The 27,984-nt window shown below is 39.5% G+C and overlaps 2 protein-coding genes and 1 long non-coding RNA gene across 3 annotated transcripts; all 3 read left to right on the top strand.

Annotated features, from left to right (window-relative positions):
* The first annotated feature begins 1,793 nt into the window (after window positions 1–1,793).
* Window positions 1,794–17,743, top strand: LOC146286818 (uncharacterized). Its single transcript, XM_084700227.1, has 19 exons — window positions 1,794–1,889; window positions 3,115–3,405; window positions 3,745–3,789; window positions 4,157–4,285; window positions 4,373–4,401; window positions 4,487–4,555; window positions 4,724–4,798; window positions 4,877–4,931; window positions 9,078–9,380; window positions 10,122–10,238; window positions 10,349–10,377; window positions 10,692–10,766; window positions 10,980–11,054; window positions 11,188–11,244; window positions 15,404–15,473; window positions 15,879–16,181; window positions 16,943–17,071; window positions 17,183–17,211; window positions 17,532–17,743. Exons 1-19 carry the CDS (start codon window positions 1,829–1,831, stop codon window positions 17,592–17,594), a joined length of 2,004 nt encoding a protein of 667 aa, XP_084556353.1. The 5' UTR covers window positions 1,794–1,828; the 3' UTR covers window positions 17,595–17,743.
* On the top strand, window positions 5,594–8,208 carry LOC146286819 (uncharacterized). The gene is made up of 3 exons (XR_014758474.1): window positions 5,594–6,079; window positions 7,345–7,479; window positions 7,829–8,208. It is a non-coding gene; the product is annotated as an uncharacterized LOC146286819 (long non-coding RNA).
* A 508-nt stretch (window positions 17,744–18,251) lies between the features above and the next one.
* Window positions 18,252–27,857, top strand: LOC146286820 (uncharacterized). The gene is made up of 13 exons (XM_084700228.1): window positions 18,252–18,268; window positions 18,462–18,595; window positions 20,000–20,109; window positions 20,572–20,856; window positions 21,257–21,297; window positions 22,512–22,543; window positions 23,554–23,871; window positions 24,279–24,581; window positions 25,788–25,910; window positions 26,023–26,051; window positions 26,137–26,205; window positions 26,373–26,447; window positions 26,531–27,857. The coding sequence occupies exons 1-13, from the start codon at window positions 18,252–18,254 to the stop codon at window positions 26,591–26,593; spliced, it is 1,599 nt and encodes a 532-aa protein (XP_084556354.1). The 3' UTR covers window positions 26,594–27,857.
* Window positions 27,858–27,984: the final 127 nt, after the last annotated feature.

The following is a 27,984-nucleotide window of genomic DNA, read 5'->3' on the forward strand; positions in this document are numbered from 1 at the left end:
CATCATGTTGCCCACTGCCCTGTTGTATCCAAGTGGCATTGTGCACTACAAAACATGTCACGAAGAAAGCAGAGTTTTCAGGACTGTAGTTGGTTTGTTGATTGATTTCCTCCAGATTATGTTTCTAGAGTAAATGACATTGCGGAGGAAATGGTTTGGGCTTCCACAGCCACGAGAGTGCCAGCGTAATCGAGATGTCATTCTTTGTCTCGGTCTGGGGATTTTTCTGCCTTTCACACCATCATAGACTAACATTCCGGAATGAGTGGACACCTTGAACTGTGGTTCTGCATTTACTTCTAATAGTCTGTGCAGTGCCATTTTCAACCCTTTTAACAGTGAACGGGTTACTCTTTCAAGAAAGGTCGTCAACTTTGAAAGTTTGCCTGGTGTATGTCTAGACTCGGCTTTTATCATATATGTATTCAAGAAAAATCAGCACAAACCATAATGACCTCACTCTTCCCGGGTTACATCCATGCCTCCATAATCTCCTTTCTAATGAGATTGGTCCACACTTCACATCCAATCTATCGTTGGGCCTTACACCAATTACAAACCTGACGCAGAAGCTCTAGGGGTCAAAGGTGACTTGAAGGCAGCAGTGCCAGAAGGGATAGCCTAATGGTCTGTATTGGAGGACTATACTGATGAAGCGATGTGTCCGTGTTTTCATAAACAGAGTGATGAAGTTCAGTTGAGTTCTGGGTTTTAATAAGTATTATCAATCTGCAGATTGAGAGACAAAACCAGACCTCTGACAATAAATGACAACACCAGGGTTAGGTCTCAACCATGTCTCTCTCCGCTCTGAGAGCCGGAGGACCATCTTTTATAGGGCACAAGAATGGTAACATATATTATGACAGTCAGGCAGTAATGACGTTACAACAGTCTCAGAGAAAGAGATTCACAGCTCTCAACCCAGTACCACTCAGACTAGAGAGATCATAGTTGGAGCTCTCCGGAGTTCTCCTTGTGACAAGGGACGTTTAGCCAGTACCTTCTCCTGACCCCGAACATCTATTAACCCTGGCACATAGACACAATCTACTCTTATTTATAGCAAGCTCACATGAGAACATACTAACAAGTATCCAATGACAAGTTCTATTGGTTAGTGAAAGTTCTATTGATTAGTGAATAATGTAAGCACACAGGAAATCCCAATTTCTTCCACAATACCCACGGTATAAAGTTGAAAGATTTGAATATGCATTTCTCAGTGATACTGTAATACTACTGTGGAAAATGTCTTGCTTCCTGCCCCTTTAGATATTACAACTGAAATAATTCATCTCATTCATGTCTTACAGTTTAGTCAGCGCAATCTCCATGGATTAAAACAACATAACATAACAGTGATACAAGGAACAGTGACAACTTTTAAAATATAAAGTATTAATTTGAGACCTTCAATAGTGCCAAATAGCAAAAGCCTAAGACGGAGATCTATCTATCTGTTAATCTATCTACTATAACATGCTGTACGAATACACCAATATAATGTTGTCTCTCCTTGTCTCGGGATCCCATAACAGTATCATACTGGTCGGGAGAAGATTTACTAGTCGATATACAGTACACGTTGTTGTCTCTGTGTGTATCTATTTGCAGTCCTTGTCAGGTTACGTGCCATAGATTGACCAATTCACACTTCCTCATTTCTTCAGGAGTGTTGGTTTTGAACGTACTCATGGGGTAATTTCCGTTTTGGCTAAGATAGTCAGATATAGATATTCAGGAACAAAAATCATCGAGCTAGGACAAATGCACACAATCTGTCTGAAGAGAGTACAGTTGAGAGTTGACTGTGAAGAGAAGAACCATGGTTAAAGTTAATTGTGCTGTTTTGGGATTATTTGTGACCATTGGGTTCCACATAACAGGTAAGAGAGAACACAGATTGCAAAACATATTATTTAGTTAATTTAAGAGTACAAGACATAACAGAATAAATTACATTTTATAAAGCAGAATGTACTCTGGGTAATCTGGACTTTTATGATTAGCTATTGAATTACAGAGGCAATAAATGAATGTGCAAACAGATGAAGACAATGTTTAATGCAAGATAAACTCATATGGAGATGTTTCTTATACTCAAAGTGTAATCTAGGTAGTAGTATTGTACATTCAATATAGACTTGAGGTCATCAGGATACATTTACACATCATGTTTTTGTATAATATTACATGAAACAGAAAGATAAATTATCATCTTATTTAACTTCATTTTTATTAATTTACAAAGTGAAAACGTAGCTATCACCATTCCTGAAATGAAACCTAACATTGATCTTTAACCCTAACATCTCTTCTCAGTCACAGTGTCCTTGACTCCACCTATAGGCTGTGATTTGAATCACATGAATGTCTGACCTTAACATAATTAACAATGTCAGTTCTGATCTCAGTAATATTATGCAAACAGATGAAGAACATGTTAAAGGCAAATGCGCAACAGATATTCACATAGATGTGTCTTTTACTCTGTTTACTAAAGTGTAATCTCGGTAGCAGTCCTGTACATTCAGTATAGACTTGGGGTTATCAGGATGTGTGTATACCTTATGTTTTTGTAGAATATTACATTTACATTTATGCATTTAGCAGACGCTTATATTCAAAGCGACTTCCAAGAGAGAGCTTTACAAAAAGAGCATAGGTCACTGATCATAACAACGAGGTATCCCCAAACATTGCAAGTAGTCAAAACATGAAACACACATTGTGAAAAACCAAATAAGTGCCAAAGGGAAGAACCTTATAAGAGCATGCAGTTAAACAAGTTACAATTAAACAACATGAAACTCAAAAAGTGCAAGAGTGTACCTGTAGAAGAACAATCAACAGTAAAATATTTCATAGCGGGTACAAAAGTTTAAATCCGTTATAAATAACCAACAAGAGCAACAAGTCACTCAATAAGAGTCATTGTGAACCTGGCCAAGCATTACAGCCAAGCATTCCTAAGTGCCGGAACAAGTGCGTCTTGTGCGAGTTACATTAAACATAGAAAGTTTGATCATTATATTATTCATCATCAATATAATAAATGTACTAAATGTGATACAGTAACTCTCACCATTCATGAAATTCATTTCTCTCCAGATGAATACTATTCCACTCTTAACCACAAAGTAGGAGAAAACATCAGTCTGCCATGTGACAATGTGGTTTACCCAAACTGCTCCTCTACTACATGGAACTTCAAGAGCACTGAGTTGGTTGGTCTTGGAGTTATAAAAAGACCAGAGAAACTGCGTCTGGGGTCTAACTGTTCTCTGATTGTTCTAAATGTCACAACTGAAGATGCAGGACGCTACACCTGTCGACAATATCTCACAAAGGGAGGGAGTCAACACGGGGAAGATGTATGTGTATATCTGTCTGTTCATACCAGTAAGTATATCAATTCCACCTAAGTGGGCTTATAGAGGAAAGGTAATGATCAAACCAAACATGAATTTTGAACCCTAACATCTTTTCTCAGTCGCAGTGTCCTTGACTCCAGTAGGCGATGACTTGACATACAGGGCTGACAGCATCCCATGAATGTCTGACCTGAACATAATTAACAATGTTAGTTCTGATCTCAGTAATATTATGCATGTACCATCCAAGTGAATATCAGGAGTGATATAAAATAATCATGACTGCTCTGTATTCTAAGGTATTTAGAGATCCGTGAGGTATAGCATCAATATGCCACCAACCTCTAACTGTTTTCTGGTCCAACAGATGGAATAACTACCTCTGCATCCACCATTCCCCCAATTATGAAGGGTAGGTTACTACCATATAAACCTTTTACCAGCAGATACAGGGCTGACAGTAAAGTTGTTAATCACAAGCATGGTGACTATTAATCCTTATAGTTTATACCATTAGGAATGTCAGTTGTAATCCAAAGAATACATACAACATGCACTAATGTTATTAAGTTGACATCAATGGTCATTACATTAAAACCTAAAACATAATAAAAAAAAACTGTTATTATGATTAGTGCGCTGTGAGCCATAACATTGAACCAGTTTCAAGGGCCAGGTGTGTCCTGAGTTCCATAACATTGAACCAATTTCTTTGTTAAATCAGAGATGTACAATGTTCAGATTGTCAGTATGTGATCCTGGTTCGTAACATCATACAGGTCTCACAACACCCCTCTCCACCACTTCAACACCTCCAGTTACTGTGGGTGCAGCAGTGGGTGGAGCCATTGGTGCAGTCCTGCTCTGCCTCCTGGCTGTCATCATCATAGTTCACAAGAAGAGAGCCAGTAAGTTACCCTCATTAATGCTCATAACATTTTATCTGAAGTTTGATTTTGAGCAGGTGTTAATTTTTAATTTGTTGCTGTTTTCAGAGAACCAAAAGCCAAACAATGACACTTTTGTGAGTATCAATATCTTAGTTGATCACATTCAACAAACATGAACAGTGAACTGAAATTCTGTTCACTTTGGCCATATGTCCATAGGCTCTGACTACAGACATAGTTAATAACACCACAGGGAACCAGCAAACCCATCCTACCAATGAGAACAAGGTGATTAAGAGATACCAGTTATTTCATGTTATTAACTCCAAACATCCCTCAATGTGTGTAACAGCAAAAACACATATTTAACTGAGCAGAATCAAATCATTGAATCAACCGAGTCACTTAGAAACACCCTGTTTGTGCTGAATTCTTCTGGTAAAACTACACCCCTAGGATGGATGTGACGATGGCCCCACCTATGCCACCATCAACCACCCCAGCCAAAACAAGGCTGCTCCAAAACCAGATGTAAGTAAAGATACAGTACTACAGTATTAAAACAGTCTGTACAAGCATCTTTCTTAGGTTGTTGTGTTGTGTTTACAGACTCAGCAGGAGGACATGGTAACATATGCCTCAGTCAATCTCTTCTCATCTAGAAGAAACTAGAGAGTCATTGAGCGACACTGGTGACCACAGAGACCTCTAGACCATCAACAAACCTCAAGGAAAGAAAATAAATACAGAGAACTGTTGCAGTCATGCCACATATTGCCAATTTTCATGTTATATGACCATTTATGAAAACCATTTATATATCTATCAGTTTTACAAATTACGCATTGCTTTTACACTGATATACTCTATTATACCTATAAATCCCATTTCTAATACACCTATAAACTCCTGTAAAGGAAAGTACTGCTGAGTTGTGGTCTTCTGTTCATGTGCAGCTTCAGAGAAGAGGAGTTTGACTCATCAAAGTAGCATAACAGCCAAACACACTTGTGGCATTCTTTTTACAATGGAAATCAAGTATTTGCTCAAGTAGGTTCTTCCCAACACTCTAGAAGTTCCCACATATGTGTTGCACTTGTAGGTTGCTTTGCTTTCACCTTTCTATCCAATTAATCCCAAACCATCTTGATGGGGTCTGTCTGGACAGACTGCTTGTCGTTCCATGATTTGAAGCCGACTGTCTTGGGTCATTATCTTGCTGAAATTAAAATCCCTGACCAACTAGGTGTATACCAGACGGTATTTCATGGTGTTGTAAAATGCTGTGGTACCTATTTGTGTTCAGGGTGCCTCTCATTCTGTGCAAGTCGTCAACTCTAGATCCAGCAAAAGAGCCCCAGATCCATCACGCTTCCTCCTCCATAAAGATTTTCATGAGAAATCTCTATGTAGGCTATGTGAACTAGATTCGTAACAATTGTGGCAATTTCCTCCCACGCCTGTTTAACCACAGCTAATTTGGGTGGGTTTCTTCTCCCTTCCCCACACAATGTCACTTCCCTATCTTTTATGGCCCTGACGTGAACGTCGGTCTCCTCGGCTGTGAACCGCTCCTGGCATGCGCCTGCCATGGAACAAGCATGCCTTCTTTTATAGGGAATTTAAGTTTGTTTGTATACAAGTAACAATTCTAATGACATTTTCTCACTTTTTGTGTTACTCTTCCTGTCAGAGTTGTCAGTGTGTGTTAGTTTCAACTATGTTGGAGGTGTTCACCCCTCTTCCTCTCCAGTAAGTGCTGGTAGTCTTGGATGCGTCTATCATCATCATCATCATCATCATCACACCCAAGTATGACTCAACTTTGACTCATGGTTTTTGAACAAACGCATGTCCAAAGTACTGAAACATTATATTAAGAATATAACTAGGTTTCAGATTAGTGGCTTGGACCAGGTGTTTGCTTCCTCCTCCTCCTCCTTATTTTAGAATAAACAAGGAGCAAAACAGATTATTACAATGAAACTTTAGTGGTGGTGTTGTCATACACAACGCAGACAACATAGCTGTGGGTCACAACGACCCCGAGACCGCGCAACGGATGAAGTAAAAGTTTCACTTAATTTTTTTATCATGAAACATTGTCACAAAATAGCTGTGGGTCACAACAACCCAAACGTAGCACAAGGGTTAACATAATTAACCATGTGAGTTCTGATCTCAGTAATATTATGCATGTACTATCCAAGTGAATATCAGGAGTGATTTTAAATTATCATGATTTGTAAATCTGTAGACTACCTTTCCTCTGTTTATGCTCAATGTAACGGTTCGCTTTTTAAGAGTTTTACTAAACTGAAATAAATCTGGAATGGGGCATCAGTGAACGACCAGTATGCTTCACAAGTTATCATAAGAGTAGTCCATTTATTACAACACTAAAACAACGGCAGGTATTCAAGGGCTAGTGCCACTGATAAAATAGGCTGCCTATACCCCAGCTAACAACACTATAACAGACACTGCAACACAAAACCAACACAATGCAATGAGTGAGCACACGCGAACTAAAAAACGGCAGTGAGGTTTCACGGCAATTAATACTTATAGCCTAAACATAGCTTGGCATACATACAAACTCTAGTCAGGGCCCTCACCGTACACCCGTAGTTTGACCAAACAAACAATACATAGGTTAAAAAGATACAATAAAAACAGGTGATCGCAATAGGCTATAACTAGTTTGTATTACCCCACGTCACGCTGTTCGCACAGCTTCATGATACCACCAATGTCTCCCTACGCTCTGCCAACCTGCCCCTTTTTAAGTAAACTGAACAACAATCTGGTCACAAATGGAAAACCAGTGTTGATATATTGCAGTGCTTATGACTTGATGGGAGACAGGTGTGGAGACTGAGGAAGTGTGGGATGATGTCATTAGGGCCAGAGACACACCCACATGGGTACATATCGCTACATATCGCTTGATAAGTACGGATGTACGGTGCATTACAAAATTATTAACTAATATAGCATAATAAATACATTTTAAATCATAACATCTCCACAATAATACTGGTAGTCACTCTGGCCCATGTCATTTTCTGTTACAGACCGACCCGGCCCCACATTAAAGAAAGGAAAAATGATCTGGCCCTCACAGAAAAAAGTTTGGGGACCCCTGCTTTGGAGGGTGCAATAACTGCTGTTCCAACACTGCTTTTATACAGACAGAAAGTTTGAAATAGGTAGGAATCCTTTCAAGGATTAAATTACTTCCATTACTGCAAAAGAGTGTGTAAATTGATAACCCATTACTAGCTCCCTGAAAATGCCTTTTGTATAATTCTGAAATGTACATTATTCTTTCCGTTTTTGGTAACCTAAACTATGAAATTAAATATATTTGTTTACACCTGGCAGTCTACTTCTTACCTTTGTACCATTTCAGGTTATTTGAACTGTGCACAATTCAAGAAAAACTGGAAAAACGGGGGTGTTCTAAAACTTTTGACCTGTACTGTATACTTTGAATAGCTAAAGTACTGTCTATATTGCATGGTGTTGTAAAATGCTGTGGTACCCATTTTGTTTCAGGATGCCTCTCACGCCATCCAAGTCCAAGTCGCCATCTTTGGATCCAGCAAAAGAGCCCCAGACCTCACAGTTGAAACTAGGACTTGCTTACTTTGACCGGTGTTAAGCTGTGCATAAAGTTCTTATTCTGTGGGCTGCCTATCACAAAGGCTGTTGACTAGCTTGTCTTCTCAATCTGTTGTGGCTTTGGGTCTGCCAGACCTCTTCCTGTCAGAGTTTCCTCCAGTTTCCAAGAGCCTTTTGATGATGCATGAGACTGTAATAAAAACACCAAACTAATCAAACTCATCAATACTGCATGCCCTTTTTATTTTTGTGGCAATGTATATGAAATTGGTTTTACTGTCTGACAACTTATTAAATAGAGGAATACAGAATGACCAATGCACACTTCCTTATTCCTTCAGAAGTGCTGGTTTTAAACGTGCTCATGAGGTCATTTCCTTTTTGGGTAAGATGTTCAGTTGGCCTCTAAATAATCACACAAATCATTAAATCAACACTATCTGAAGAGAGTACAGTTGAGAGTTGACGGTGGAAAAGAGACATGTTTGAAGTTAGTCGTGCTGTTTTGGGATTATTTGTGACCATTGGGTTCCACATAGCAGGTAAAACAGTACACAGATCAGCCTATTATTTACTTTACTTAAAAGTACATCTCTGTAATTTGGATTTGTATTTGTTATTGCTATATAAAGGATATGACTGTATTTGCAAATAGATGAAGACAATGTTTAAAGACGATCAAATGGAGATGTTTCTAATACTCTAAACATAATCTAGGTTACATTACATAATCTAGGTTACATTATATACATATTGTTTTGGGATTATTTGTGACCATTGGGTTCCACATAGCAGGTAAAACAGTACACAGATCAGCCTATTATTTACTTTACTTAAAAGTACATCTCTGTAATCTGGATTTGTATTTGTTATTGCATTATAAAGGATATGACTGTATTTGCAAATAGATGAAGACAATGTTTAAAGACGATCAAATGGAGATGTTTCTAATACTCTAAACATTATCTAGGTTACATTACATAATCTAGGTTACATTATATACTTAATCTAGGGTACATTCATTATAGACTTTGGGTTATCAGGATATGTTTACAAATCATGTTTTTGTATAATATTACATCAAACATAGAAAGTTTGATCATTATATTATTTATCATCATTTTGATTTATTTACAAAGTGAAACAGTAGCTCTCACCATTCATTAAATGCATTTCTCTCCAGATGGAGACGATTCCACTTTTCTCCACAAAGTAGGAGAAAACATCAGTCTGCCTTGTAAAAATCTGCCTTACTCAGACTGCTCCTCTACTACATGGATTTTTAAGAGCACTGAGCTGGTTGCTCATGGAGTCATTAAAAACAACTCAGGCAGAGCAAAGAAACTGGGGTTGGGGACCAAATGTTCTCTTCTTATTTTTGATGTCCAAACTGAAGATGCTGGACGCTACACCTGTCGACAATATTTCACAAAGGGAGGGAATCAAACTGGGGAAGATGCAGTGGTACAGCTGTCTGTTCAACCCAGTAAGTATATTAGTATTAATTATGTGGGTTTACAGAGGAAACAACGTGATGAAACCTAACATAGATTTTGAACCCTAACATCTCTTCTCAGTCACAGTGTCCTTGACTCCACCAGTAGGCTGTGACTTGAAATACAGGACTGACAGCATCCTATGAATGTCTGACCTTAACATAATAGATAATGTCAGTTCTGATCACAGTAATATTATGCATGTACTATCCAAGTGATTTTAAATAATCATGAATTGTAAATCTGTAGACTGCTATTTATTCTGAGGTTTTCAAATATGTGTAAGATATTGCATCAAATGGTTTAACTCCAACCCCTATAATATGCCACCAACCTCAACTGTTTTCGGGCCCAACAGATGAAATCACTACCTCTGCATCCACCATTTCCCCCCAAATTAAGGGCTATGTTACCACCATATAAACCGTTTACCGGGCAGAGTTTGACATGGGTGCAGTACAGTTATGATTTTAAATACCAGGCTGACAGTAAAGTTGTCAGGAGCATAGTGACTATCAATCTGTATACCATTAATAATGTCAGGTGTGAACCAAAGAATACATAACACATGCACTTATGTTATTAAGACGTCAATGGTCATTACAGTAAAACCTAAAACGTAATAAAAAACTTTTATTATGATTATTGCGCAGTAAGCCATAACTTTGAATCAGTTTTAGCAACAATGTTCGGATTGTAAGTATTTGATCCTGGTTTGTAACATCATATAGGTATCACAACACCCCTCTCCACCACTTCAACTACCCCATTAACTGTGCGTGGAGCCATTGGTGCAGTCCTGACCTGCCTCCTGGCTGTCATCATCATAGTTTACAAGAAGAGAGCCAGTAAGTTACCATCATTGCTGCTCATAAAATGTAAGGAAAGTATGATTTTGGGAAGCCACATACATATCTATTTTGAGCATGTATTGATCCCTTATGTTTGCTGTTTTCAGAGAGCCAAAAGCCAAACAATGACTCTCTTGTGAGTATCAATATCTTAGTTGATCACATTCAACAAACATGAACAGTCAACTGAAATTCTGTTCACTTTTTCCACATCTGATAGGCTCTGACTACGGATGTATAAGTAAAATCACATGAAATCAGCAAACACATGCTACCAATAAGGACAAGTTGAGAAAGTGATACCAGTTATTTCATGTTATTAACTCCAAACATCCCTCAGTGTGTTTAACACATATTTAATTGATCAGAGTCAATTCATTGAATCAATCATTGGGTCACTTAGAAACACCCTGTTTGTGCTGAATTCTTCTGGTAAAACTACACCCCTAGGATGGACGTGACGATGGCCACACCTATGCCACCATCAACGACCACAGCCAAAACAAAGCTGCTCCAAAACCAGATGTAAGTAAAGATACAGTACTACAGTATTGAAACCGTGTGAACAAGCATCTTTCTTCATGCTATCTCATGCTAAATACCAGTTATTTAATGTTATTAACTCTAAACAGTCCTCAGTGTGTTTAACACATATTTAATTGATCCGAGTCAAACCTTGAATCAATCAATGGGTTACCCTGTTTGTGCTGAATTCTTCTGGTAAAACTACTACCCTAGGATGGACGTGACGATGGCCCCACCTATGCCACCATCAACCACCCCAGCCAAAACAAGGCTGCTCCAAAACCAGATGTAAGTAAAGATACAGTACTACAGCATTGAAACAGCATAAACACATATTTAACTGATCAGACTCAGTACTACAGTATTAAAACAGTGTGTACAAACATCTTTCTTGGGTTGTTGAGTTGTGTTGTGTTCACAGACTCAGCCGGAGGACATGGTGACATATGCCTCAGTCAATCTCTCCTCATCTAGAAGAAACTAGAAAGCCATCGAGCGACACTGGTGACCACAGAGATCTCTCTCAACCGACAACAGACCTCAGGGAAAGAAAACAATTGTCATGAGAACCACCTCAGTGACGCCATATCTTGTCAGTTTTCATTCTATGTCACCATTTCTGAAAACCTTTTATATATTTATTTGTTTTGCAAATGATGCATTGCTTCTACACTGATATACCTTTATGTATTATACTTATACATTCCATCTCTAATACACCTATAAACTTTAACTGTAAAGGAAAGTACTGCTGAGTGGTCTTCTGTTCATGTACAGATTCAGAGAAGAGGAGTTTGAGCGCCTTTCGTTTCCTCAGTTAGCTTCTGCTTTTCTTTTATTCCGTCGACTAAAACATTGACCACTATGACACAAACAAAAATATGTTACTATGCAAGCATCTTACTGGCTGTCCTCTGGAACTAACTGAAAATGCACCTCTGTCCTGTTACAGATGCATTTTTACTCATTTGTTTTCCAAATAAATGGTCTTCCAATTAGTTTTTTATTCATGAATGAAGTTGAGCATTTTTTTATCTCCAGTGAAGTACATTGCAAATGTTTTATTTAAACTCCCATGTCAACTATAACCATACTTTGTGAGACCATGTCAAGCAGTTCATGTGCAAGATACTTCTATATGGAGAAAAACTGTTGTTTGCCATGTTATGACATACTACATAATACATACTATGGCAATCTTCCTATTTTAGTGTCATTCAGTACGCATTGAAACAAGTCCTCGTCTTTCTTTAGCACGTCCGCCCATATCTCCCAACATTGTTGTGAAAAAAATAAGACTCAAACACAAATAAAGAGGAAGCAGTTATTTTTCAATGCTTTAGTATCAGCACAATAAACCCGTAGCATTTCAGAGTTGTAGCCATGGCTAAAACTTTGTTCACGAGGGTTGGTCAGTAAGTGAGATGACCCAAAGACCCTCATTTAAATCCTGGAAAAGACAAGGAATAGATGAAGTGATGAAACCAGAAACCCTTCTGAAATCATCCTAAAACTTCAAAAGATTGAAGTTGTTTTTATGTATGTATGGTTTTATTGAACCTACCATCAGGAATGTGCTTTACATTGAATGCGGCTGGCTGAGCCTCTGCTTGTACTCTTGAGCACTGAGATGCAGTTCATCCTTTAAACAAGAGATGGAGCCATATATTGTTTTGTCCTTTTGCACCAATGTGTGTGAATGAGCTGTGAGTCACTTTGGACTGACTTAAAGTAGTTGTCATTCCCTCCCAGTAGAATCAGTTGACCACCCACCAGTATTTTGACATTTTAAGTTCACAGTTCAGCTTTTCTACACCTGTTCGGATTGTAAGTATGTGATCCTGGTTTGTAACATCATACAGGTCTCACAACACCCCTCTCCATCACTTCAACACCTCCAGTTACTGTGGGTGCAGCAGTGGGTGGAGCCATTGGTGCAGTCCTGCTCTGCCTCCTGGCTGTCATCATCATAGTTCACAAGAAGAGAGCCAGTAAGTTACCCTCATTGTTGTTCATAGAATTTTATTGAAAGTATGATTCTGGGAAGCCACATATGTTGTGTCCTTGGGCAAGGAACTTCACCATACTTGCCTCGGGGGAATGTCCCTGTAAGTCGCTCTGGATAAGAGTGTCTGCTAAATGACTAAATGTAAATGTATTTGGGGCACGGTTTTATTCTTAACTTTTGCTGTTTTCAGAGGATCAAAAGCCAAACAATGAACAATGAACAATTGAAGACGTATTAAATAGTACCCAATTGCTATGAAAGTAGCAAGTCAATCAAGTGAATGGCTTTACTTTAGGTCCTTAGATAGGGCTCCTAGAAATGGCCTTGACACTCCTTCTGTTTTCCTCGTTCAAAGTTGCATGGCATTATACACTTTGGTAATTTTGTGACATCTGACCTACCCTAGTGTCACAGGCATTTCCTAGTCTGACCTTACAAATAACTAAGTTATGGCTATGCACATCATAGGCAAACAGTATAATGACAGTTTATCAATGATACAAGAAACATAGGCACATTTCTCTCCTGGACAGAACCAAGGGTCATGCTCTCATGAGCTCAACACAGCAGGGTATAGATCAAACACTGTTCATTAAATTCATAGCATTTCAAACAGTATACAAGTAATAATGTAATCATTATCTTTAATTATGTTTGACTGATCTCTGGTTAAGGACAGACCTCTTCAGATTACATACAGCATTTTATATCAGTTAGAAAATAGGAGGCAAGTTGCCATCTTTATTATATTGGCAAAGTACTCACTTGGTACTTGGGACTATGTATCAGCCATGGCAATCATTCCCAGGGAAATAAAGTAATCATCAATCTTGCTTGCTTTTGTCTGAAGCTTGATTTGGGCTACCATAATCTTACTGGCAGCCTTCTGAGAGCCTACTGCACAGCACTGTACACAGCAGCAGTACACATCTTCCAAGCACAAACCACAATCAGCACAACAATGATCAATATGCCCAATCCAGTGATTCCCATTTGAATGATAGTCAGAAAAAAAAAAACCACGGAGGAGGTCAGTCAACAACACAATTCCAAACTTCAGGTTCCCCCAATGCTTTCATGATCTGTTTAATGTAAGCAGCCATATTTATGATATAAGCAGATCCATCTGTAATAAAAGGTGCAACACTCATAATCTACAACAGCACATATGCTTCCCTGAGTTGATAACAGATAGTTCTGTAGCACTACCTGTCTCATAACAATCTCAGAGCAGCCACAGTTAAGGCATCGGCTGTCTCATTACCAATGGCCAGCCATACTGTTTAGCTCCTAATGTCGTTGAAGGCAGTGATTATACCATACACAGGGAGAATAGCTGCTGAAAATCGTGAACGTGAGTGTGGTCTGGTGAATCAGGTGATGACCCCAGCTTTTTAGCATCTACTTCAACACTACTTCTCTTGTGGCGCTACTTCCCATAATTAATTGACACATTTAATCAACTATATACTACCATCTTCTGTAGTATGCTAAAAGTACAGGAATAGCATAGTCAGCAAGATCAGGGATTTATGTCACCCGCCCAAATGGTATGCAGGACAAGTAACATTGAACTCAGATACAATTTAACTTACAAGTCATCCAGTAGAGTGTGAACATTTTGTGAACACTTGTTGCTTTTGTTGGTTAGTGGTAGCTGATTTAAACTGTTGTATTCTATTTTAGTTCATCTTATTTTTATTGTTATCTTACTGTTGCTTGCTTTTCTACAGGTACACTTGCACTTAGAGATTCATATTGTTTAATTGTAACTTGCTTAACTACATGCTCTTATGTTTTTTCCCTTTGGCAACTCCGGGTGGGTGCTCTTTGGGACCTCCTTCTCGTTGCCCTCGGATTGGAGTACTGGATAGGTGGTTTCCTGGTTCTGGCTCAAATCGGTCAGCTGGACTGGAACCTGCTCTCAGATCAGCCTCTGCGAACTGGTCTCCACCCCCCTTGGTGCATTCCTGGAGGAGTACACCAGTGGGGATGAGACAAATGACAAGTTGGAGCAGGCACCATGTGGAGGTGCACCTGCCCGTGTTGTTGTGCTTCATGGTCCAGGCAAGCCTATTTTTCTTATTTTGCCACTGTAGCAATGGCTTTCTTACTGCCACTCAACCTGTCAAACTTACAGATCAAAAACTTCTCTTCACAGTTGAAACTGAGACTTGCTTACTTTGACAGGTGTTAAGCTGTGCATAAAGCTCTTGTCCTGTGAGTCACCTATGACGTTGGCTGTTGACTAACTTGTCTTCTGAATTTGTTGTGGCTTTGGGTCTGCCAGACCTCTTCCTGTCAGAGTTTCCTCCAGTTTCCAAGAGCTTTTGATGAAGCATGAGACTGTAATCAAAACACCAAACTAATCAAACTTATCAATACTGCATGCCCTTTTTATGTGTGTTCCAATTTATATAAATTGTCTTTACTGTCTGACAACTTATTAAAGAGAGGAATACAGAATGACCAATGCACACTTCCTCATTCCTTCAGAAGTGCTGGTTTTAAATGTGCTCATGATGTCATTTCCTTTTTTGCTAAGATATTGAGTTGACCTCTAAATAAGCACACAAATCATCAAATCCACACAATCTGAAGAGAGTACAATTGAGAGTTGACCGTGAAGAGAAGAACCATGGTTAAAGTTAGTCGTGCTATTTTGGGATTATTTGTGTCAATTGGGTTCCACATAGCAGGTAAAACAATATACTGATTAGCCTATTATTTAGTTTACTTTAAAGTACATCTCTGTAATCTGGATTTGTATTAGTTATTAATTTATAGAGGTAATGAATGTATTTGCAAACAAATGAAGACAATGTTTAAAGTTAAATGTACAGCAGAGATTCACATGGAGATGTTTCTTATACTCTATGCATAATCTAGGTAGTAGTACTGTACATTCAATATAGACTTGAGGTCATCAGGATACATTTACACATCATGTTTTTGTATAATATTACATACCCTTAACCCTCCTAAATCCCAAATCATTCTTAAATGTAGAAAGTTTGATTATTATATTATTTATCATCATGTTGATTAATTTACTAAGTGTGATACAGTAGCTCTCACCATTCATGAAACGCATTTCTCTACAGATGGAGAATATTCCACTCTTCAACACAAAGTAGGACAAAACATCAGTCTGCCGTGTAACAATGTGGTTAACCCAGACTGCTCCTCTACTACATGGAACTTCATTAACATTGAGCTGGTTGCTCATGGAGTCATTAAAAACAACTCAGGCAGAGCAGAGAGACTGAGTCTGGGGTCTGACTGTTCTCTGATTGTTCTTTATGTCAAAACTGAGGATGCTGGAGTCTACCTCTGTCGACAATATCCCCCAGAGGGAGGGGATCAGTCCAGGGAAGAAGCAATAGTAGAGCTGTCTGTTCAAACCAGTAAGTATGTCACTTTCAACTAAGTGGGCTTATAGAAGAAACAACATGATGAAACCTAACATGGATTTTTAACCCTAACATCTCTTCTCAGTCACAGTGTCCTTGACTCCACCAGTAGGCCGTGACTTGAAATACAGGACTTACAGCATCCCATGAATGTGTGACCTCAACAGAATTAACAATGTCAGTTCTGATCTCAGTAATATTATGTACTATCCAAGTGAATATTGGGTTTGATTTTAAACAATCATGAATTATGAATCTGTAGACTGCTCTTTATTCTGATGTTTTCAAATATTTGTAAGGTATTTCATCAATGGTTTAACTCCAACCCCTATAATATGACTCCAACCTCAACTGTTTTCTGGTCCAACAAATGGAATCACTACGTCTGCATCCACCATTTCCCCCAAAATTAAGGCCATGTTATTACCATATACACCTTTTACCAGGCAGAGTTTAACGTGGGTGCAGTACGGTTGTGATTTTAAATACAAGGCTGACAGTAAAGTTGTCAATCAGGAGCATAGTGACTATCAATCTGTATACCATTAATAATGTCATTTGTGATCCAAAGAATACATACAACATGCACTAATGTTATTAAGACATTATGGTCATTACAAGAAAACCTAAAACGTAATAAAATCGTAATGAGAAACTTTTATTATGATTAGTGTGCAGTAAGCCATAACATTAACCAGTTTCAGCCACATTGTTCGGATTGTAAGCATGTGATCGTGATTTGTAACATCATATAGGTCTCACAGCACCCCTCCCCACCACTTCAACACCTCCAGTTACTGTGGGTGCAGCAGTGCGTGGAGCCATTGGTGCAGTCCTGCTCTGCCTCCTGGCTGTCATCATCATAGTTCACAAGAAGAGAGACAGTAAGTTACCCTCATTGTTGTTCATAGAATTTTATGCAAAGTATGATTCTGGGAAGCCACATACATATCTATTTGGGGCAGGTTGTGATTCTTAACTTTTGCTGTTTTCAGAGGATCAAAAGCCAAACAATGACACTCTTGTAAGTGCCAATATTTTAGTTGATCACATTCAACAAACATGAACAGTGAACTGAACTTCAGTTCACTTTTTTCACATTTGATAAACTCTGATTACAGACATATTAGTAACACCACAGGAAATCAGCAAACACATGTTACCAATGAGGACAAGTTGAGAAAGAAAAACCCGTTATGTCATGTTATTAACTCCAAACATCCCTCACCCTCAGTGCTTGTAACAGCATAAACACATATTTAACTGATCAGACTCAGTACTACAGTATTAAAACAGTGTGTACAAACATCTTTCTTGGGTTGTTGAGTTGTGTTGTATTCACAGACTCAGCAGGAGGACATGGTGACATATGCCTCAGTCAATCTCTCCTCATCTAGAAGAAACTAGAGAGCCATCGAGCGACACTGGTGACCACAGAGATCTCTAGACCATCAACAAACCTCAAGGAAGAAAATCAATAAAGAGAACTGTTGCAGTCAGTTTTACACTGATATACTCTATTACACCTATAAATCCAATTTCTAATACACCTATAAACTCCTGTAAAGGAAAGTACTGCTGAGTTGTGGTCTTCTGTTCATGTGCAGCTTCAGAGAAGAGGAGTTTGACTCATCAAAGTAGCATAACAGCCAAACACACTTGTGGCATTCTTTTTACAATGGAAATCAAGTATTTGCTCAAGTAGGTTCTTCCCAACACTCTAGAAGTTCCCCTCGAATGTGTTGCACTTGTAGGTTGCTAATGGCTAAAACTTCGTTCACGAGGGTTGCTCGGTAAGTGAGATGACCCAAAGACCCTCATTTAAATCCAGGAAAAGACAAAGAATAGAGGAAGTGATGAAACCAGAGACCCTTCTGAAAACATCCTAAAACTTCAAATGATTGTTGATTTTATTTATATAAGGTTTTATTGAACCTACCATCAGGAATGTGCTTTACATTGAGTGTGGCTGGCTGAGCCTCTGCTTGTCCTCTTGAGAACTGAGATGCAGTTCATCATTTAAACAAGAGATGGAGCCACATATTGTTCTCGCCATCTGCAACAATGTGTGTGAATGAACTGTGAGTCACATTGAACTGTCATATTGGAAGCAGGGAAGTTCTAAGCACGAAAACTGTCAGACTTAAAGTAGTTGTCATGCCCTCCCAGTAGAATCAGTTAACCACCCACCAGTATTTTGACATTTTAAGTTCACAGTTAAGCTTTTCTACTCATTGGATTGTATGTATGTGATCCTGTTTTGTAACACCATAGAGGTTTCACAACACCCCTCTCCATCACTTCAACACCTGCATTTACCGTGGGTGCAGCAGTGGGTGGAGCCATTGGTGCAGTCCTGCTCTGCTTCCTGGCTGTCATCATCATCATAGTTCACAAGAAGAGAGCCAGTAAGCTACCATCATTGTTGTTCATAGAATTGTATGAAAAGTATGATTCTGGGAAGCCACATACATACGTTGTGTCCTTGGGCAAGGCACTTCACCCTACTTGCCTCGGGGGAATGTCCCTGTACTCACTGTAAGTAGTTCTGGATAAGAGCGTCTGCTAAATGACTAAATTTAATGTATTTGGGGCAGGGTTTTATTCTTAACTTTTGCCGTTTTCAGAGGATCAAAAGCCACAAAAAAAAATGAACAAATGATGACGTGTTAAATAGTACCCAATTGCTATGAAAGTACCAAGTCAATGAAGTGAATAGCTTTACTTTAGGTCCCTAGTTAGGGCTCCTAGAAATGGCCTTGACACTTCTATTTTCCTTGTTCAAAGTTCCATAGCATTATACACTTTGGCGATATTGTGACCTCTGATCTGCCCTAGTGTCACAGGCATTTCCTAGTCTGACCTTACACAGAACTAACTTATGGCTATGCACTTCATATGCAAACAGCATAATGACATTTTATCAATGATACAAGAAACATAGGCACATTTCTCTCCTGGACAGAACCAAGGGTCATGCTCTCATGAGCTCAACACAGCAGGGTATAGATCAAACACTGTTCATTAAATTCATAGCATTTCAAACAGTATAAAAGTAATTAAGTAATCATTATTTTAATTATTGTTGACTGATCTTTGGTTAAGGACAGACCTCTTCAGATTACATACAGCATTGTATATCAGTTGGAAAATAGGAGGCAAGTTGCCATCTTTATTATATTGGCAAAGTACTCACTTGGTACTTGAGATTATGTATCAGCCATGGCAATCATTCCCAGGGCAATAAAGTAATCATCAATCTTACTTGCTTTTGTCTGAAGCTTGATTTAGGCTACCATCATCTTACTGGCAGCCTTCTGAGAGCCTACTGCACAGCACTGTACACAGCAGCAGTACACATCTTCCAAGCACAAACCACAATCAGCACAACAATGATCAATATGCCCAATCCAGTGATTCCCATTTGAATGATAGTCAGAAAAAAAAAACCCACAGAGGAGGTCAGTCAACAACACAATTCCAAACTTCAGGTTCCCCCAATGCTTTCATGATCTGTTTAATGTAAGCAGCCATATTTGTGATATAAGCAGATCCATCTGTAATAAAAGGTGCAACACTCATAACCTAGAACAGCACATATGCCTCCCTGAGTTGATAACAGATAGTTCTGTAGCACTACCTGTCTCATAACCTTCATCTCGGAAGCAGCCACAGTTAAGGCATCGGCTGTCTCATTACCAATGGCCAGCCATACTGTTTAGCTCCTAATGTCGTTGAAGGCAGTGATTATACCATACACAGGGAGAATAGCTGCTGAAAATCGTGAAAGTGAGTGTGCTCTGGTGAATCAGGTGATGACCCCACCTTCTTAGCATCTGCTCTAACACTACTTGTCTTGTGGCAGCGCCATCAGTGTTTGGGCAAAGGATGCAGGCTACCCATCTACAGGACTGAGAGCTTGGTAGGAAACTCAAAGTAACATGATCCTGACCAGTCAGCTGGCAGGAATGAATAGGCACTACATACTCACATAGTGTCATTGTTAGCTGCATGAGGAACCCAACATGGTGATGCCCTTATACTTACAGGTCCATCTGCAGCAAGCAAATCATGCACCAGGCTGTTAGCATACATTAACACAGTGTGGTTACATGTATGTTTCCAAATACCTTCCCATAATTAATTGACACATTTAATCAACTTTATACTACCATCTTCTGTTGCATACTAAAAGTACAGGAATAGCATAGTCAGCAACATCAGGAATTTATGTCACCCGCCCAAATGGTATGCAGGACAAGTAACATTGAACTCAGATACAATTTAACTTGCATGTGACTCACCTTTCGATGTCTTAAATACCTCAGGGTGGGTGCTCCTTGGGACCTCCTTCTCGTTGCCCTCGGATTGGAGTGCTGGATAGGTGGTTCCCTGGTTCTGGCTCAAATCGGTCAGCTGGACTGGAACCTGCTCTCAGATCAGCCTCTGCGAACTGGTCTCCACCCCCCTTGGTGCATTCCTGGAGGACTACACCAGTGGGGATGAGACAAATGACAAGTTGGAGCAGGCACCATTTGGAGGTGCAACTGCTCCTCCACCAGCCCCTGGCTCTCCACTGTCGGTGGAGGGGCCGTTCTGCAGTGTGTCGCATGGCTCCATGTTGGCGACCCTCCACTTTCACAGCTGTGTGAGTCACCAAAAGAACCAGGTATGGACTGGTCCATCTCAGTGACAGGCAGTCTTCCGTTTGTGCACTTTCACATACACAGTCTCCTGTTGGTTAGTGGTAACTGATTTAAATTGTTGTATTCGCTGCAAATTATTATATTTTAGTAAATCTTATTTTAATTTTTACTGTTGCTTGCTTTTCTGCAGGCACACTTGCACATAGAGATTCATGTTGTTTAATTGTAACTTGCTTAAAAGATTCAGAGAAGAGGAGTTTGACTCATCAAAGGAGCCACCTTTTGAAGACACAACAGCCAAACACACTTGTGTCCTAAAAATGGTTTTGACTTCATATTTGTTACGGCTGACCTGGAGGACTCAAACGCACGACACACACACACACATGATTCAGGTTGTGTGCTGAGCCCTTATTGACACAGAGGGTGGTTGAAGTGGGGGAGCTGGTGGATGGTGGATCAGGGTACGAAGGAGAAACGGAGGATAGGGAGCGGCGTTCTGTAGGTAGACAGGGACAAGCGTTGGAACAATAATCCAGAGTAAAGGAATTAATCTCGAAAAGGCAAGATTACAAATGTGGGGTCTGTGATTCAACAAACTGGCGAGTAGTGGATGACAATCTGGGGTTTAAGAGCTGTGGTGTTGATGAGGGAATGAGCCGCAGGGGAGTTGAGTTACTGGGAAGGAGTGAAGGAACGGAACAAATGACTGGATCTGGAATAAACAGACTAGAATCCTACCTGGCCTAGGACGGGGACATGACAATATTGTTCGGAAAGTTTCCCCAGCACAGAAGTTCCCACAAATGTGTTGCACTTGTACGTTGCTTTGCTTTCACCCTTCTGTACAATTCAGCCCAAACCATCTTGATGGAGTTTGTCTAGACAGCCTGTAGGTATTTTTTGGGTCATTATCTTGTTGAAAGACAAATCCCTGACCAACTAGGTGTATACCAGAGACTATTGCATGGTGTTGTAAAATGCTGTGGTACCCATTTTGTCACCAACTCTGGATTCAGCAAAAGAGCCACAGAACACTTCCTCCTCCATGTTTGACAACTGTGTCACACACTGAGTAACAATTTTTCCCCTACTCAACAACGTACTAAAACCCAGTATGAGACTTCCTCATTTATTCACAGGTCCATAAGACTTTCTTTCGGTCTTCAGATTATTGTGGTCCACTTGCAGTGCTTTATGGCCCAGGCAAGCAGCTTTTTCTTATTTTACCACTGTAGCAATGGCTTTTTTACTGCCACTCAGCCTGTCAAACTTACAGCTCAAAGTCTTCTCTTCACAGTTCAAACTGAGACTTTATTACTTTGATCGGTGTTAAGCTGTGCATAAAGCTCTTGTCCTGTGGCCCGCCTATCACGTAGGCTGTTGACTAGCTTGTCTTCTCAATCTGTTGTGGCTTTGGGTCTGCCAGACCTCTTCCTGTCAGAGTTTCCTCCAGTTGTCAAGAGAGACTGTACTCACTAACACCAAACTAATCAAACTTTATGTAACCGGGTAGCTCTAGGACCCAGGAGCTTTAACTCACAGCTGGCGCTAATTTCTTAATGAGGCCCGCGATAGTTTAAGTAGGAGTAGTACTGGAGGCAATTGTTGGCTGTTTGAGTAACCCAATGCCTTAGGCATCAGTTCCAAGGTCAGCGGGATATTGACGGTGATCAAGTGAGTTGCGCGGTCTAAACGCAATAGCAGTCGGTATGTTTTGATCGTAAATTATTAATTTGTAAATACTGCTGCTATTGTATTATTGTGTGCCTGCCACTGTTTTTCCCACATTTAGATTTATCTTTGTTTTCAAGTTGTTTGGTTTGAGCAGTGGTTTGTTGTGCTTATCTAGTGTGCTTTGGTTTGCCGTGAATTATTTTTATAATGTACTATTAAGTACCTTTGGATGTTATTGTGTATAAAATAAAATGTATATTTTTGATACCACAGTCTCTGTACCGTTCATTTGATTGGACGGGACACAAATGGTAGTTATAGCATTTCTAACTAAGGGTCTCTCACCCCATCTGTGAGAGTGGCGTAGTCAGTCCCCCCTGCCACATATTGGCGTAGTCAGTCCCCCCTGCCACATTTATGAAATTGATTTTACTGTCTGAGAACTTTTTAAAGAGGGAAATACAGAATGACCAATGCACACTTCCTCATTCCTTCAGAAGTGTCGGTTTTAAACGTGCTCATGACTAGATTTACTTTTGGCTAACATATTCAGTTGAGCTCTAAATAAGCACACAAATCATAAAATCCACACAATCTGGAGAGTACAGTTGAGAGTTGACTGTGAAGAGAAGAGCCATGGTTGAAATTTGTTGTGCTGTTTTGGGATTATTTGTGACCCTTGGGTTCCAAATAGCAGGTAAAACAGTTCACAGATTAGCCTATTATTTTGTTTACTTTAAATTACATCTCTGTAATCTGGATTTGTATTAGTTATTGCAATATGCAAATAGGAGACAATGTTTAAAGTGAAATGTGCAACAGATAATCACATGGATATATTTCTTATACTCTTAGCATAATTTAGGTATATAAATGTATTATTATTATTATTATTGTAATTATAGGTAGTAGTACTGTACATTCAATATAGATTCGGGGTTATCAGGATACATTAACACATCATGTTTTTGTATTTAGTATTCTTTTGATTAACTGACTAAATTTGATACAGTAGCTATCATCATTCATTCATTTCTCTCCAGATGGAAGCCCTTACGTTCTTATATGCAAAGTAGGGGAAAACATCAGAGTGCCGTGTGACAATGTGGTTAACAAAGACTGCTCCTCTACTACGTGGATCTTCGAGAGGAGAAAGACCTCCGATGGCGCTGTGCTGGTTACCCATGGAGTTAAAAAACAATCAGGCAGAGCAAAGAGACTGAGGCTGGGGTCCGATTGTTCTCTGATTGTTCTTTATGTCAAAACTGAGGATGCCGGACAATACACCTGTCGACAATATCTCACAAAGGGAGGGAGTCAACACGGGAAAGATGCATCTATATATCTGGATGTTGAAACCAGTAAGTATGTCAGTTTCAACTAAGTGTCCTTGACTCCCCCACAAGGCCGTGACTTGAAATACAGGGCTGACAGCATCCCATAAATGTCTGATCTTATTAACATAATTAACAATGTCAGTTATGATCTCAGTAATATTATTTAAATAGATGAAGACAATGTTTAAAGGAAAATGTGCAACAGATATTCACATAGAGATGATTCTTATATTCTAAGTGTAATCTAGGTAGCAGTACTGTACATTCAATATAGAATTGGGGTTATCGGGATACGTGTATCCTTCATGTTCTTGTAAAATATTACATTAAACGTAGAAAGTGTGATCATTATATTAGTTATCATCATTTTGACTAATTTCCTTAATGTGATATAGTAGCTCTCACCATTCATGAAATGCATTTCTCTCCAGATAGAGACTATTCTACTCTTTACCACAAAGTAGAAGAAAACATCAGTCTGCCGTGTAACAATATGGTGAACCCAGACTGCTCCTCTACTACATGGATCTTCAATAGCACTGAGCTGGTTGCTTACGGGGTTATAAAAAAAGACTCTGGCAGAGAAGAGAGACTGAGTCTGGGGTCCGACTGCTCTCTGATGGTTCTTAATTTAACAACTGAAGATGCTGGAGTCTACAAATGTCGACAATATCTCACAAAGGGAGGGAATCAATACTGGGAAGAAGCAGTGGTAGATCTCTATGTTCACAGCAGTAAGTATGTCAGATTCAACTATGTGGACTTACAGAGGAAACAACATGATGAAACCTAGATCTTTAACCCTAGCATCTCTTCTCAGTCAGTGTCCTTGACTACAGGACTGACAGCATCACATGAATGTCTGACCTTAACATAATTAACAATGTCAATTCTGATCTCAGTAATATTATGTACTATCTAAGTGAATATCAGGAGTGATATTAAATATTCATGAATTGTAAATCTTAAGACCGCTCTTTATTCTGAGGTATTCCGAGATCCAGAAGGTATAATATGACATAGCCTAACTCCAGCCCCTCTAATATGCCTCTAACTATTTTCTGGTCCAATTAACGGATGTAATCACTTAGCCTAGTCCTAACCTGACTCGTACATTTCATTTGTAGAGGAGCAGAGTCTGGCCTCGCTCCATTGACAAGTGTTGACCTCCTTGTAGGCGGGTACTCTGTTGAAGTTTAAAACTATTGGATCTGCCTAGAGCCACTCTGATCTGCCATAACCAATAGCTAGTGTTTGCCTTACCAATTATTTCACCACTACTGAAACAGAGCTAGCTGCTGTAGCTGGAAAATCAAACTGTTCCCAAACCCCGTGGGGAGGAGGGCCACAACATCATGGCCACCAACAAAACTCAGCAAAACTTGTTCTTGCCCCGTCTTTAGCTGTGGATATTCGGCAGCGTTTGCCACAACGGACCGAATGGCTTCGCTTGCATCTTTCTCCGCCACCATTACGGAACTACAACACAAACTAGCGCACAAAATCAACGTTACACAAAATGATTGCTCTCAGCAACTCCCTCTGTACGCTGATTGTCCGGTTGAAAATCAACCGGCAAAATCTGATTTACGTACCTATTGGCCAGACCTAGTACAGAAGCAAAATCAAAGTGGAAGTACGTAGGAGGGCAGAGCCAGGCTAGTAATCACTACCTCTGCGTCCAGTATTTTCCAAATCACGAAGGGTATGTTACTACCATATAAACCTTTTGCCAGGCAGAGTTTGATATGGGTGCAGTACAGTTGTGATATTAAATACAAGTCTGACAGTAAAGTTGTCAATCACCAACATAGTGCCTATCAATATTTTTACCATTAATAATGTCACTTGTGATCCAGAGAATAGACATAACATGCCTTGATGTCATTAAGTTAGCAACAGATTGTCAGTATGTGATCCTGGTTTGTAACATCATACAGGTCTCACAACATCCACCACTTCAACACCTCCAGTTACTGTGGGTGCAGCAGTGGGTGGAGCCATTGGTTCAGTCCTGCTCTGCCTCCTGGCTGTCATCATCATAGTTCACAAGAAGAGAACCAGTAAGTTACCATCATTGTTGTTCATAGAAATGTTATGGAAAGTATGATTTTGGGAAGCCACATACATATCTATTTTGAGAAGGTATTGATTCTTAATGTTTTCTGTTTTCAGAGAAGGAAAAGCCAAACTATGACACTCTTGTGAGTATCACTATCTTAGTTGATCATATTCAACAAACATGAACAGTGGACTGAAATTATGTTTACTTGTTTAAAATTTGCATAGGCTCTGACTACAGACATTGTTAGTCACGCCACAGGGAACCAGAAAACCCATCCTACCAATGAGAACAAGGTGAGGAAGAGACACCAGTTATTTCATGTTATTAACTCCAAACATCCCTCAGTGTGTGTAACAGCAAAAACTCATACTTAACGGATCAGATCAAATCATTGAATCCACTGAGTCACTTAGAAACACCCTGTTTGTGCTGAATTATTCTGGTAAAACTACACCCCTAGGATGGATGTGACAATGGCAACAACTATGCCACCATCAACGACCACAGCCAAAACAAGGCTGCTCCAAAACCAAATGTGAGTAAAGATACAGTACTACAGTATTGAAACAGTGTGTACAAACATCTATCATGGGTTGTTGAGTTGTGTTGTGTTCACAGACTCAGCAGGAGGACATGGTGACATATGCCTCAGTTAATCTCTCCTCATCTAGAAGGAAATAGGGAGCCATTGAGTGACACTGGTGACCACAGAGATTTCTCTCAACCGACAACAAACCGACAACAAACCGACAACAAACCTCCTTTACCTATTAAGGCCTGTAAAGGAAAGTACTGCTGTATATTGGACTTCTGTTCATGTACAGATTCAGAGAATAGAAGTTTGAGCGCCTCTCGTTTCCTCAATTTGCTTCTGCTATTCTGTTTTTCCATCAATTAAAGCATTGACCACTATGACACAAACAAAAGTATGTTCTTATAATTTGTTGTATTTCTTGTCACTAAATTCTATGCAAGCATTTTACTGGCTGTCGTCTGGAGCTAACTGAAAATGCACCTATGTCCTGTTATAGACAAATGTTTACTCATTTGTATTTCCAAATAAATGGTCTTCCATTTAGTTTTTTAATCATTAATGAAGTTGATAATTTCTGTGTTCAATCTCCAGTGATGTACATTGCAAATGTTTAATTTAAACTCCCATCTCAACTTTAACCATACTTCACATTTGTGAGACCATTCCTGAGAAGGCTGAGGAAACTTGGCATGCCAACCAAAATTCTCAGCAACTTTTACAGAGGCACGGTCGAGAGAGTCCTTACCACATCAAAGTGTGGTATGGACACTGCATTGCCCAGGACAGGAAGAAACTCCAGTGTGTGATCAAAACAGCCCAGTTCATCTCAGGAGCAGCCTTCCCCTCACTACAGGACATTCACTCCACCAGGGTCACCAGGAGAGCCCACAATATGGGAATCCCACTGCAGCCCCCACAGAACACACCTGCAGCACAGACTCCTTCTAGATGCTGCCATTAGGCAGACATTACAGGAGTCTGAAATCCAGAACAAAGACACTAACAAGCAGTTTCTACCCGCAGGCCGTCAGGATGGTGAAAAGCCTCACAAGCCACTCCCCCCCTTATATAACGGAAACAGCCCGACTACACACACGCACAAACAGACACACACACACTGAACCATGACTTACGAAATTTGCAACAACGCACTTTAACACTCAGGAAACTGTTATTTCATTTGTGCCTTATTTTAATGTATTTTAATTCTGACTGTATATGTATATATCTTTTCACTTTTATTGTTTTTATTGTAATCATGTGGAAGGAGGACATTGCACTATAAGAATTCTATTGTACGGATAACTTTGTTAAACCGTATATATGACAATACATATCTTGAATCTTCATGTTATTAACTCCAAACATTCCTCAGTGTGTTTAATAAATATTTAATTGATTAGAGTCAAATCCTTGAATCAATCATTGAGTCATTTAGAAACACCCTGTTTGTGCTGAGGCTGCTCCAAAACCAGATGTAAGTAAAGATACAGTACTACAGTATTGAAACTGTGTACAAACATCTTTCTCAGGTTGT

This window comes from Hypomesus nipponensis, chromosome 6 (assembly GCF_054491055.1).
Source record: "Hypomesus nipponensis isolate SF chromosome 6, ASM5449105v1, whole genome shotgun sequence".
NCBI lineage: Eukaryota > Metazoa > Chordata > Actinopteri > Osmeriformes > Osmeridae > Hypomesus > Hypomesus nipponensis.

Bases quoted from the DNA above. Each gene is read 5' to 3' on its own strand.
- LOC146286818 (XM_084700227.1), top strand. From the start codon at position 1,829: ATGGTTAAAGTTAATTGTGCTGTTTTGGGATTATTTGTGACCATTGGG. The intron at 4,286-4,372 runs GTAAGTTACCCT...TGCTGTTTTCAG, and splicing joins AGTTCACAAGAAGAGAGCCA to AGAACCAAAAGCCAAACAAT. The intron at 15,474-15,878 runs GTAAAACAATAT...ATTTCTCTACAG, and splicing joins AATTGGGTTCCACATAGCAG to ATGGAGAATATTCCACTCTT.
- LOC146286820 (XM_084700228.1), top strand. The intron at 20,110-20,571 runs GTAGGAAACTCA...AGTGCTGGATAG, and splicing joins TCTACAGGACTGAGAGCTTG to GTGGTTCCCTGGTTCTGGCT. The intron at 26,206-26,372 runs GTGAGGAAGAGA...CTACACCCCTAG, and splicing joins ATCCTACCAATGAGAACAAG to GATGGATGTGACAATGGCAA.